The sequence below is a fragment of the Theobroma umbraticum genome, unplaced genomic scaffold, assembly GCF_002168275.2.
Source record: "Theobroma umbraticum cultivar Fairchild unplaced genomic scaffold, ASM216827v3 scaffold_228.0, whole genome shotgun sequence".
NCBI classification, from domain to species: Eukaryota; Viridiplantae; Streptophyta; class Magnoliopsida; order Malvales; family Malvaceae; genus Theobroma; species Theobroma umbraticum.
The window spans coordinates 2,474,402-2,487,385 of NW_018397274.1; the positions used below are offsets into that span (position 1 = coordinate 2,474,402).

The 12,984-nt window shown below is 33.7% G+C and overlaps 2 protein-coding genes across 3 annotated transcripts; one reads left to right on the forward strand and one right to left on the reverse strand.

Moving 5' to 3' along the window:
* Positions 1-5,375: 5,375 nt before the first annotated feature.
* On the forward strand, positions 5,376-8,734 carry PNSB1 (NDH-dependent cyclic electron flow 1). 2 transcript variants are annotated; one of them, XR_002446250.1, is made up of 7 exons: positions 5,376-5,876; positions 5,967-6,117; positions 6,725-6,915; positions 7,080-7,337; positions 7,523-7,628; positions 7,892-8,374; positions 8,453-8,513. XR_002446250.1 is itself a non-coding variant. In XM_021442790.1 (7 exons), exons 1-7 carry the CDS (start codon positions 5,446-5,448, stop codon positions 8,616-8,618), a joined length of 1,389 nt encoding a protein of 462 aa, XP_021298465.1. In that variant the 5' UTR covers positions 5,376-5,445; the 3' UTR covers positions 8,619-8,734. The 2 variants fall into 2 exon arrangements, 1 of the variants encoding a protein (XP_021298465.1); XM_021442790.1 differs by having other exon boundaries at positions 8,289-8,374; positions 8,453-8,734.
* A 438-nt stretch (positions 8,735-9,172) lies between these two features.
* Positions 9,173-12,142, reverse strand: PLMT (phospholipid N-methyltransferase). The gene is made up of 2 exons (XM_021442791.2): positions 11,816-12,142; positions 9,173-9,719 (listed from the first exon to the last, which is right to left on the reverse strand). Exons 1-2 carry the CDS (start codon positions 12,058-12,060, stop codon positions 9,470-9,472), a joined length of 495 nt encoding a protein of 164 aa, XP_021298466.1. The 5' UTR covers positions 12,061-12,142; the 3' UTR covers positions 9,173-9,469.
* Between the last annotated feature and the right edge of the window lie 842 nt (positions 12,143-12,984).

A 12,984-nucleotide genomic window follows, 5' to 3' on the forward strand; every position in this document is an offset into this window, starting at 1 on the left:
AGAGAGGCGGTTGTTTAGGATTTTTGGTTCATTTTTTTAGGTGGGAAGATTTAAGGAATTTTAGGGGGCTTGATCGTTTGATGGTCGGCTAAAAGGGGGAGGGGGGAGAGATTAAGGCCCTTTGATCTAATTTTAAACTAGAGGCAAGGGGAGAGAGAGATTTAAGGTTTTTTGGCTTGATTTAGGGGTTGTTGGCAAAAAGGGAGAGACATTTAAGGGTTTGGTGACCGATCCTCAAGCCGCCGTTGAAGGGAAGAGTAAGAGAAGAAGAAAGGTTGCAACTCTAAGTTTAGAAAGAAAAAGGTGAAGGGAGGTTAGAGAGAGAGAGAAAAAAAGAGGAAGATGGGAAGAAAGGAGAGCAAAGAAAGTTTATATACTAAGGTTAGGAGAGCATAAAATGTTTGAGGTCGGATTGGTGCAAAACGATGTTGTTTTTGGATAGAAGGAGAGGTTGCCGATTACGCACCAAAACGGTGCATTTCAGAGGAGGTTCAGTGGGCATTCGAGAGGTAGACCGGCTAGGGTAGGCTGATTGTGTTGGGTTATTGTTAGCTCATTTAAGGTATACATTTTACTTTTTCTAATGTTGAATTTATGATGTTGTGCTTGACCCATTGTTTAGATTAGAGGAAAATTAGTTTTTTGATTAATTAGAATAAAAGATAGAATATATAAAATTTATTAGATGATAAAGGAAAATATATAAATTGAGAAAGAAAAAAAATATAAAAATAGATAAGGATGAAAATAAAATGTTTAACAATATATATGTAAAAGAAATGGAGATTAGGTAAGAATATAAAAATAAATATATATAATTATGTCCTAAATAATAGCAAAATTAGGTAGAGAGGGTTATTTAGTTATAAAAATAGATCCAAGAATAAAAAATATACATAGGAAATAAATGAACATATAATAAATAGATTTAGGTGGATATTGAATATAAAAAATAATAAGGAGGCATTTTAAAAAATAACCCTTAAAGATAAGATGTTTTCAAAAATAGTATCTTTTATAATTTTAACTATTTTTAACCAAGTTGGATAAAATTACCTTGAATGAAATTACACGCTATGATGTTACACACCATGTACAAAAATATGTTACATGTCATGGTTAGGTTGTTACATGCTATATACAAAAATATGTGACACGCTATGGTTAGGTTATTACACGGTATGTATAAAAACATGTTACACGCCATGGTTAGGTTGTTACATGTTATGTTAAAAAAAAATACTGTTGTTACACGCCATGAATAAAAACATATTACATGCCATGGTTAAAAAAGGTTGTTACAGGCCATGTTAAAAAAAATGGTTATTACATGTCATGTTAAAAAAATATTATTGTTACACGCCATATTCAAAAACATTTTGTTACGCTTTAATGCCTAAGCTGTTATTGTTACTTACAAACTAAAACTTTAAATCCTCTTAATTTTTTTTTATTTTTATTTTTTTGATAATTTGACACCAATTAAAGTGTTTCTAACATGTTTTTATAAATCAAAATACAAATTTTTTTTATCTAAAATACCTATTTTGACTAAAAATAAAAAAAAATCATTGAAAACCTAGGTTAATAAATTTTAAAATTTTGAGTTTATTGGTGTCTAGATCTTGAATTGATCCAATTAAAAGCTATTTTAAACATTTGTAATCATTTCTACTATTTATTTTATCCAAAATACCCAAAAATCAAATTCTTTAAATAGCCATCCACTTAAGTACATCAAAACCATCATTTGGTGTCTTCAAAGTGCTGGAAAGAGAAATCTGAAAATGCGAGAGAGAGAAATCGAGGAGCATAATAGATGAATGCCGAAGAGAGAAATCGATAAAATTAGAGAGAGTGAGATGTTGAGAGAGAGAAATCGGAAGCACAAATGAGAAGAAATTGTGATGAATGGTTTAATTTATTTGAAATAGTTTCAAGGGTATTTTTTTTTAAATCATCGTTAAATATGGCTAAAAATTGTTAAATTTATTTTGGTTATTTTTGAAATGCTCTTATCAAGGAATGTTATTCCTCACAATTTCTTCAATAATAAGCATTTTGTAATAGGAATATGTTTACTTAGATTGATAATATATACATAGAAAAGGAAATATATGGTTAGATTTAGAATATGTTTAAGAGAAAAAATAAAATGTAAGAAGAGTTTAATGTTAGACATAATCATAGAATACATAATTATGTGAATTTATATAAGCAAAATAGGAATGAAAATGAATTAGGAAAAATTAGAAAAAAATAAGAATGTAATGGAACAAGATATGTAGATATCAAATTAGTTGAAAAAGATAGTTTTATATAAAATAGAGAAGGATACAAATGAAGAGAAAATGTAAATGGGGGTAAGATAAAGAATTATTTATATAAATAAGACAATTATTTTATTTACTACCAAGGATGGGATGCTCATTTGGAATGCGAGGAGTTGCAATTCCAAAAGGATTTTTCCTAGGCTTGGAATTTAAATTAAAACTTCACCATTACGATGGGAGGGTTTTAATTATGAAATTCCAATGTTTTTGATTTTAAATAAACAAAAATTATCATATAATAAATTAATCAATATACAAATACAAATATAATAAATATAAAAAAATAGATGACATATACTCATTTAAGTTGTCAAAAGATAAGTGTAAATTGTAAAAGCACCTGAGCATTTGGCTCATTAGTTGATACATTATCCCCGTACCTGAAGAGTAGGGTTTGAATCCTCCTTCTCCCAATTATAAAAAAAAAAGTGTAAAATTGTAAAAATAATAATACTCATGACAATAAATAAATAAATAAGTAAAATATTCAATGATAGGAAATTCATAATAATGAATGTATTTAAAGTATAAAAGTTAAATATTAGGTTATATAAAATATATATAATAAATTTATAGGTGCTATTCATCTTTTGTTGCTTATGTCTTTTAAAAAAAATTATGAAAATAAAAAAAGAATAAAAAATGATATTTCTTTCAATTATTTTTTTCTTTTTTTTCTTTTTCTTCTCTTTATTTATTTTAAAAATAACTTGCAACGATAGTCATGCTCAGCTTCTAAAGATTTTTAGAGACGTTTCGGTCTTTTTGAGGTAATGTCAATAATGATGTTTAGGTGTTATATTTAATATGTAAAAAAATTATTAAATTTTCTTTTAACAAATAATGAAGAAATATATAAAGGAAAATGTCAAAGGTTTAGTTTTAACACTATCATTGGTGATGATGTTTTTGTTCTTACTTGTGGTGATGTCTGTATGTTTTAATAATTCTCTTATCAAATTCGGTATTTATGGAAAAACATGGGTTAGGAATTCTTTTAATTTTTTTTCTAGAATTGAATCTGTTTGTTGGCGCTTTGATTTGTTTTGATGTTAGCTTTTTGTCGCTTATTAAATTTAATATATATATATATATATATTTGTTTGGCGCTATTATTAGTATTTTATGCTAGAATTGTTTAAAGTTATTTTTTTTCGTATTCATTTTAATCTCGTGCAACACCTATGCAATGCTAGTGCAATACTGATGCAATGCTAGTTTAGAGAATTGATTTTACAAAAATAATATACACCAATATTCACATTCACTATCTTTGAGTTTTATTTTTGTATTTATCTTATTTTAAGTGTTACAAATTAGAATATATATCATGACCCATCCCAAGCCTAATAGGTAAGTCCACTCAACCTGAGAAAGCTTTCAATACCAAATCATCCAAATATTTAAATTTAACATTTGGAGAAGACTTCATCTTATTTAATATGCATGTTTGTGCATTTATACTCAAAACATATATTTTCTTTGTAAATCCATATCATTTTTTCAAACACAAGAATATGTGTAAAACTATTAAAAGCCAAGAAATTCATGAATTCATATCTCAACATATGGTGCATTGACCAATGGTTAGGTATAAACATTTATCAAAATTTTAGCCAATGAAAAGTATGACTCGAATTCAGACTCAACAGAGCAGCTCAACCAAAAGTGGGTAACCTCTACGGGATGCCTTGATGTTCGCATACCAAATGCTAACTAAAAGAAGACTCATTAAGTAAGCCAACCAAAGAACTATGGATTTGAAACAAAATAGAATTTACGTGTGGTGAGATATAAAATTTTAGTGAGCAAATACAGGAAGGAGAACAAGTAAAATAGAAGAGTTTTGAGTAACATATTTAAATCAAACATTCCAATTTCCAAATCAAGTTCAAACCTGACTAAATGCATTTAAACAAGGGAATTAAACATCCTTTTACATACCTTAAATCATGCTTAAAGTACCATGCAATCATAGTATATGGATACATAAATAAAATCTTCAAACAGGGTTACACACTCATAAACATTGCATTTTCCACTATTAGGGTCAACTTCCCTTTGACAGGGATTGACCTTATGACAAAACATTATCCAAGTGTTCTGTTTTGCTAGGGTTGACTTTTTTTTGGAGGGGGTCAACCCTAACTCTTTTAGAATTTGGCCTTAAAACTTTTCAATTTCACCTCACATTCCTTGCAATCAAATTCTTTTCCAAATTAGCGCTTCTAAGGTTTCACGTCATGTGCATTAGAGTTGTTACATGCATGATGTGCAACAACTCTGGGCAATGTTTTACTGATTTTGCTACACGCCATGTTTACTACACCTCATGTATAGACAAAATTTACTACAAGCCGTGTACTAAAACATGTAATTTTTTTTTGTTTTAATATATTGTTTACAAGCATGCCATGTAACAACTCTAAGTAATATTCTAATTTACTCACAAAGTTTCAAGAATTAATGGTTGCAGCAATAAACCCAATAAGATATCTTGATGTCATCTCTACTTTAGGGTGTATATATTGACTACGATATGACCAAATGTCGAGAGATAGACCATAGCATGATGACGACGGTGCTTAATAGAGAGCTGAGAAAGTTAACAAAGCTGATACAGTTTAGAAATGTAAAAGGAGAGCTAATATAGTTCAGTTGAAAGAGTTCGAAGAACTGAAATAATTGAGTATTTAATTTCTCTATGGCAAGAGGGAGATATCGAGAAATTAATTTGTCAAAAATGTTTTTAAGGGCATTTTGGCCTACTCATGCCAAATTTGAGTAAAAACAGATAATTTTACATGAATGATTATTTCTAAAATCATCTTGTAAGGAGGATTATTTTTTACAATTTCTTCTTAATACTATACGGTGTTGTTATGTAATTATCCCAAACATACAAAAACAACCCAAACCAAGAAATTCAGAGAGCAATACGGGGCAAAAAGTTTAGGTAGGGACCCATCTATCCAATTACCTTCCACACATTCAAATCCCCAACGCCCGGAGAAAAGTTCACAAAGCCTTCCAACTAGAAAAACCAGGAAAGAAAATACAAACCAAACTGAAGAAAAGAAAAGCTACACACACGTACAGGAAAAAAAATTCCATGGCTGCTACTCTGTTGCCCAAAACTGTTTCTCCAATCCTTACAAACCCACCTTCAATTCCTTCTGGCCAATTCACCACCAAGCCACCATTTTTTAGCCCACTTGGCCTCTCTCCATGCACCAAAAGACTAAGTGTTCAAACCAATGCTAAGAAAAAGAACCCATGGCTAGACCCTTTTGATGATGGGGAGGACCCCAACATGGAGTATGGTTCGTTGTTTACTGATGGTAAGCAAGAAGAAGATCCTAGACCACCTGACAACCCGGATAACCCTTATGGGTTCTTGAAATTCCCAATGGGATTCACTGTGGAGCTGGCTTCGTTGCCTTTGAAAATAAGAGGTGATGTTAGGAGATGTTGCTGTGTGATCTCTGGTGGTGTCTATGAAAACTTGCTGTATTTTCCTGCTATTCAGTTGATCAAGGACAGGTATAAATTTGCAGAGTTTAAAATATGGATGTTGTTAGTTTGAAGGATTGTGTGATGGCAATAGTTCGTGTTATGTCTTGTTTCTGTCAGATACCCTGGTGTTCAAGTGGATGTATTGGCATCAGAAAGAGGAAAACAGACTTATGAGTTGAACAAGAATGTGAGATGGGCTAATGCTTATGATCCTGATGATGAGTGGCCTGAGCCTGCTGAATACACTGACATGGTTGGACTTCTTAAGGTTGGTGGCTTTGAGGTTTCCATGCTGTTTCTTAACTTCTGTCTTGGTTTCAAATTAAATACTTATAAGAGAGGCACTAAACAAAAGCTTAATATTGTTTCTCCATCTAAGGAAGATACAGTTAATCAGTATGGGTTCTCCACCTGATTGAGCGTGTTTGCATTTTGGTTCAAGTTTGTCTAAGGATTACCTGCTGAACATACGCGTTCATGTGTGTTCTCTAAGTTAGTTGTGATATTTTATCAAATTTTTAATCCAATCCTCCAGGGGAAAAGAAAAAGGGAAGAAAAGTGTGGGAACACATGAAAACTACAGTAAAGCTGATTTTATGCTAGTTAAAAGTTGTAGACATGTTGAATGGGGACTTCAGCTTTTTATTCTTCTAAACTTCCTCATTGGTTAGTTGGTTCCCCAAAGGATCATATTTTATATAGTATGGCATTATTGAAAGTTAATACTTGCATTTACTCCTTGCATGCTGAACAGTCTGACATAGACATAAAGGTCTTAGCATTCTAACTTATTTACTCTTGTCTTGCATATTTAGAACTTACAGGGGACTATCAATCTGGATTAGATTGTTATGCATGTTGCCCTGTTCTCGCAGAATAGGTATTATGACATGGTTTTGTCAACCAAACTGGCCGGCCTTGGCCATGCAGCATTCTTGTTTATGACAACTGCTCGTGATAGAGTCAGCTACATTTACCCAAATGTGAATGCAGCAGGAGCAGGATTGCTTCTATCAGAAACTTTTACAGCAGATAGTATGAATCTTTCAGAAGGAGGATATAACATGTGAGTTGTGCAACATAGAAATTCAAACATTTGGTCCTTGCAGCAATTTAACTAGCACAATATATCACTGAAGCACATGTGCAAACACAGACACAAACACATTTAAGAATTATGTAAGGATTTTCCTTTTCATTCTTGGTTTCAAGTGGGCTTGTATGGTATAGGTACCATCAGATGGTTGATTGGTTGGGAAGACCTTTTCGGAGTGTCCCAAGGCACTCTGTTGGCCCACTAAGAGTGTCAATTTCAAGGAAGCTGAAGGAGGTTGTAGCAGAAAAATACAGGACTGCAGGTGCAGAGAAAGGCAAATATATTGTGATTCATGGAATAGAATCAGATTCAAAGGCTTCAATGCAGTCTAGGGGTGATACTGATAGCTTGCTTCCCATTCAAGTATGGGCTGAAATCGCCAAGGATATAAGGTATGAACTCCATTTAATTCTTTTTCTAATATATTGTGACAGTTACAGACGTTTGTGGTTGTGATGATGCTAATCTGGTTACTGATAAGGGTCAGCTTATGCTGTAATTATGTATCATGCATCTCCAAATACTAATCACAGTTTTTTTACATAAATTTGATTTTTTTTTTCTATTGTGCAAACAGGGGATTTAAGCCACTTTTTGTCATTCCACATGAGAAAGAAAGAGAAAATGTGGAGGAGGTAGTAGGAGATCATGCTAGTATTGTGTTCATCACTACCCCAGGGCAGGTTTGCACCTTCTTTCATTCATTTTAGAGACTTAACTAGTTTGTGCTAATGATTCCTTGGAAAAACTCTTTGTTTGAAACTTCACGAGACTTGTAGCGTTTGCAAGCCTCTAATGGCTGATCTTGGCAGGCATCGTCTAACTTATTTGCAAAGATGCATATATTATGAACATTTAGGGCTGTGAGAGCTATTAGTTTAGTTGCATTAGTATTGTGATACATCATTTGCAACCTCATTTCACTCATTTACTATCGTTAATGTAGGAAATGTGTTTGATATGGAACAACATTATATTAATCACAAGATTTATCTTCAATATTTGCTTTCATATGGTGTGTCACAGTCCACCAACCTATAAGGTATTATCCACTTTGATCCCTTAGACTTCATAGTTTTGCTCTACTGAAAGACGTTTTGCAAGTTAAAAAGGATGTGGACACCTAAATACTCAATCGTCCTCTAGCACACAACCGATGAGGATTCACTACTGCCCTTTAGGAACCATGACAACGTGCTTGCTCAACCCATGTCGTAACAAACATCTGGTCCTCCAGCAAGAATAGTTTTTTGAAGAATCAAACAAGTGATAAATAAGAATGGCGAGTAAAAGACACTGAGATTCTAACACTGGAGCCTTCATTCTATGGTCCATTTCTGTAGCTGGCTGCTCTCATAAATGATTCAGCTGGGGTGATTGCTACAAATACAGCAGCTATCCAACTTGCAAGTGCACGTGAAAAACCAAGGTAGTTTTTATAATAATATAAGAAAACTTATTATACAGCACCACTTCTATTGGTACTTATGATTCTATTTTTGTGCAGCATCGGTCTGTTTTGCTCTGAGCAGAAGGGGAAACTGTTTGTTCCCAATGCAGAAGAGAAGAAATGTGCCATTGTCTCATCCAAGACAGGAAAGTTAAAAGATGTAGAAGTTGGGGCTGTTAAACAAGCCATGCAAATATTTGATATGTCCTTTGCTCTAGTATAGGGGATTTTGATCACTGATTCTTCAGATCTTCTTGTTCCTTATTTTCCATTTCATTTCTGTTTATATTCCATTTTGCATATTGCAAGAGAATTAATAAATTACATACATCTTGAAGGTGGGGCATACATTGTCTTTCTTCCTAACTTCAAAAAAACTTTGAAGTATAATGCAATCTGCTTAAGGCAGCCTATACAGGAATTTTACCTAGGAACAGATAATACTACCATATAAAGGTATAAGGTGAGGCCAAAATTCCATATTTCAATTGCAAGAATGACTCTGAAGTAGGTCCTAGTAGACTTGAGGTCAAATTACAGTCTGGCTCATGCTCTCAAACTAGGCACAGGAACTGCACCTGATAATTATAGTATCCGAATCCCTTCAATCAGCAGGCATTATTTGGAGAGGGCCACTAGCACCTTCAGCCTCAAACATCTTGATAAACATGGTTCATTTTGGCTTACGGAAATAATTGTCATCCAAATGGTGAGACAGCTTATTTCACAATCAAGACCTCAAAGTGGCAACTTACTTTCAGCAAAACAAACAAAAGAAAAATGAAAAGGTGGTAACTTATTTACATTACTAGGTAGTAGATGAACATCAAAAGGTATTCAGCACAGAGGCATATAGAAATCAAACAACTTTTCCACCATCCATGGCATTTAATTGAAACTGCTCTTCAAAAGGAGGAGCTTTATAATGCAACAAATTTAAATGGAGCAGAAGGTGCTGAAATTATAGACCTAATACAATAACAAAAATGAAAAAAATAAAGAGTATCTTTAGCCAATTGTTACCATGGCAAGTTCTTCAAAAATCACTAACTAGTCAAGTGCAACCTCCAGCTATCAGGAGAGAGGCTTTGCACGTGTTGCTGGATTTTCTGTTGATTCAATGTGCATCATAAATAGATAACCCAGTGACCAGAGGAGAATATATTGGAAGGGTACCCAAGATAGACATGCAACAAGACTCATGATGCTGCCAACATACTGTGGATCTCTAATGAACCCAAATGGGAATTCTGTTACCCAGGGAATATTCTTTCCAAAGCGTACACCATAATAAGTGCCAGATTCACCAAGCAACTGATACACCCTGTAAAATTACATTTTGGTAAACTGCCAGAGGTAGATCTAGACTAGAAGCAATATAGCATCATATCAATTCAATTGAGGCTAACAACCTAAATGCACAACACAAAGCAGCTGATACACACCATAAATGACATTTCAGAACAGCACAGTAAGAAAGTGATATAAAGTAGTAGCACCTTATCATCCAAGTCAACAGGACAACCTAACCCACAAGAGCAAGATTAAATAGAAGACAACAAATAATTTGTTACATGGAGAGCAATAGAGAAATAGTTTGCAGAATGGTTTTGGTCCTACAACTTTTGTGTGCAGAATGAGAGAAAATTAGTAAATTTCTAAACAAATACCTAGTGTTTCCCAAGTAGACCAAATTAGAATTTTTCTGGATTCCATTTTCTAGAATAAGCCATCAGAATCTTTGGAGACTCCATATGTACTCAGCACTCTGATAACAATTGTAATAATTTGATATCACAATCATCAATGTCTGGTTACAAGCTAAACCTGACAGTCCAGAGGTAAAGGGAAACAGGACAAAACTTGGACGAAGAACTACTACAACCAGTTTTGCTTTTATGATAAACATAAAAAATAAGGGCTAATACTATATAAGCCCTTGAACTATCCCAAAATTCTAAAAAAAAAAACAAAAGAAAACCACTCTTATCCTTTTATTGTACCCAAATAAACCCCTATTATATGATTTTTACCTAGATAAGCCCTTAAAAGATGTCATGTGACAACATGTGACCTTGGCAGTCATTAAGCTTAATGGTTAGCTGGCATCTTTCGCACACATGACAAACTTGGCTTTTCTAACGTGAAGAAATTGGCTGATCAAAATGACAATATCTTAGGAGGGAATATTTCCCATTCAGCCAATTTTGGCATGTAACAAAAGCCACGCCAGCATCCTAGTGCAAAGGAGACTAGCTGGCCATAAGCCTAATAGCTGTTAAGTTCACATGATAAAAGTGACATATTTGTGTCAACATAAGGGCTTATTTGGGTTCAAATCATAAGATAGGAGCTTATTTGGCACAATACAAATATATGGACTTATTTAAGGAAAGTAGCAAATCGTGGGGTCTTTCAACATCATATAACCCATGCTCTAGGCATAGCATATTGCAAACAATCCCCACCCAACAAGTCAATTAACTGTCACTACATCTTAATTCCCATGTCTAAGATATCATCATGGGAGGTAAAGCAAACCACCACAATAATAGACAATAAAAACTAACGAGGCAAACAAGTATTATAGGTGATGCCTCCACTTCTGCAGTGATAGTTAAATAATATCTTTCCCGAATTTCATGATAGAACTCTGGATGATTAAATAGTCGGTTCAAGAATATTATGCACATGCCCAATCATTTACCACAACAAAGGAAAGCACAGTCTTAATCCTTTAGGAAAAGATCAGATGAGTAAAAGCTCATTGCAAAGTGTTTTGAACCCCCAACAAGTCCCAAAACAGCACCTATGAGATGAAGACTTTCCACCCATGAAAACCTTCATTGGAAACACTAAAATGAGGAAATTTTTGGACCACCGACTACACTTATATTAAAGCAACTTCACCTCCAGGGTCTACAGTGTCACTTCTCAATTGTCTCTTTGTTCCCTCAAATAGGAATACTTGTTATTTCAAACTCAAGACCTCACTCACTGCATTCCCCAAAGGAGAGACCATTTAGCCACCATACCAGCTGCTTTCCTCCACTTATATTGGTTCCTCATTTTCCAAATCCTTTATTTATCTAATGATATAACTAAAGGGGTTAACCAAAATAGCTCATATACTGATGGATATACAGGCATATGAACTTGTTATTCTTAATCAAAAACTGACTCATGGAAGAACCCCAATAATCAAACTGTATTTTCTTACATATTTGGGATGATTTCACACGCACCCAAGACAATATATCCAGCAAGTTAGTAACTAGCTGCTTTAAAAAAATGAAGCCCGATTACATCTATACTAAGGTGCTAATGACATATTAGCTTGTTATGTTATACAGACAGAAATTCCAAACAAATACCAGGAAAAAAACAAAGAAGAAAGTATAGAAATATAGGGTGACTAACCTGAAGTTGAGGAACTGACCAAAGGCAAAGAGGGGCCAAAAGTGAAGAGGGGGAGGCCAAGAGAGGGAACAAACTGAAAAGAGAGAAATGAACTGCACCAGCTTGAAGAAATGGGAGAAAAGGGCCATCACCTTAGATGGGTCCCTTCCTTTCCCACAAAGGTTCACCCATGACAGAGGATACGTCCATAGCAAGTAGTAAAATGGGAATGGCACCAATATCCCTATGCCTGCCAACAGCCCCATTTGCTGTTCTAGTTTTTTTCCGCTCTACTTCCTAAGGGGAAGTTCAGAGTTGTGACTCGCCAAGGATAGAGTCAAAGAAATCAGGAATGTATGGGAATCTGATTCTTGAATGGGCCACCATTGTTATGTATGTTATTTGGGTTAAGGTTTGGTAACAAAAATGGGTCTTTTCGGCCTGTTTATGGCCTCATGAGGTGCCACCACCTCAAGTCTCATGGTCTATTCTTTCTCTTCAATCTTTGCTTAAACAAAATTGTCAAATCTGTAAATCAAGTTATTAACCTCTTGTCTTACAACTACAAGAGTAATGTATTTTGAACCAAGAATAAGGTTGAGACTGGAACATAGCGCCCGCAAAAAAGTTGCAGATGGGTTTCAACTTTCAAATCTTCAGTGAGGAAGATACTTCGAGTCGCCATGGTTCACCTTTAAACTGGAACTTCAAATTTACTCTATGGGCTTCGGGCTTGCTCTTGTGGGGGAGGGAAGCTGGCTACATCTAATGGGCTATGAGCATGTCCTTCGCAAGTTTCTAGTCATAAAAGCGTTCTCTAATCTCCATCCCTTAAACTCTCTCAAAAATTAAATTTGAAATTCATTATTAAATTCTTGATAAAATTATACCAAGATTTTATCATTTAAGTTAATAATTTATATACATATATTTAAATCTTAATTATCAATACTTTCTGATTGCTACAATGGACAATCCAACACTTTCTTTAAGTAAATACAAAAAATAATTGTGTATGAAATTTGATTTATTTAACAGCTATATTACTGTGTCTACTCTAACAGTGGACACAATATAAAATAATAAATGTAAAACAAAAGTCATAATACTTGAAAAAGTCTCTAAATTAGTTAAGAAAATTTAAATAAGTTCCTATTCTTCTATTGTATTTAATCAAATTATGTATCTTT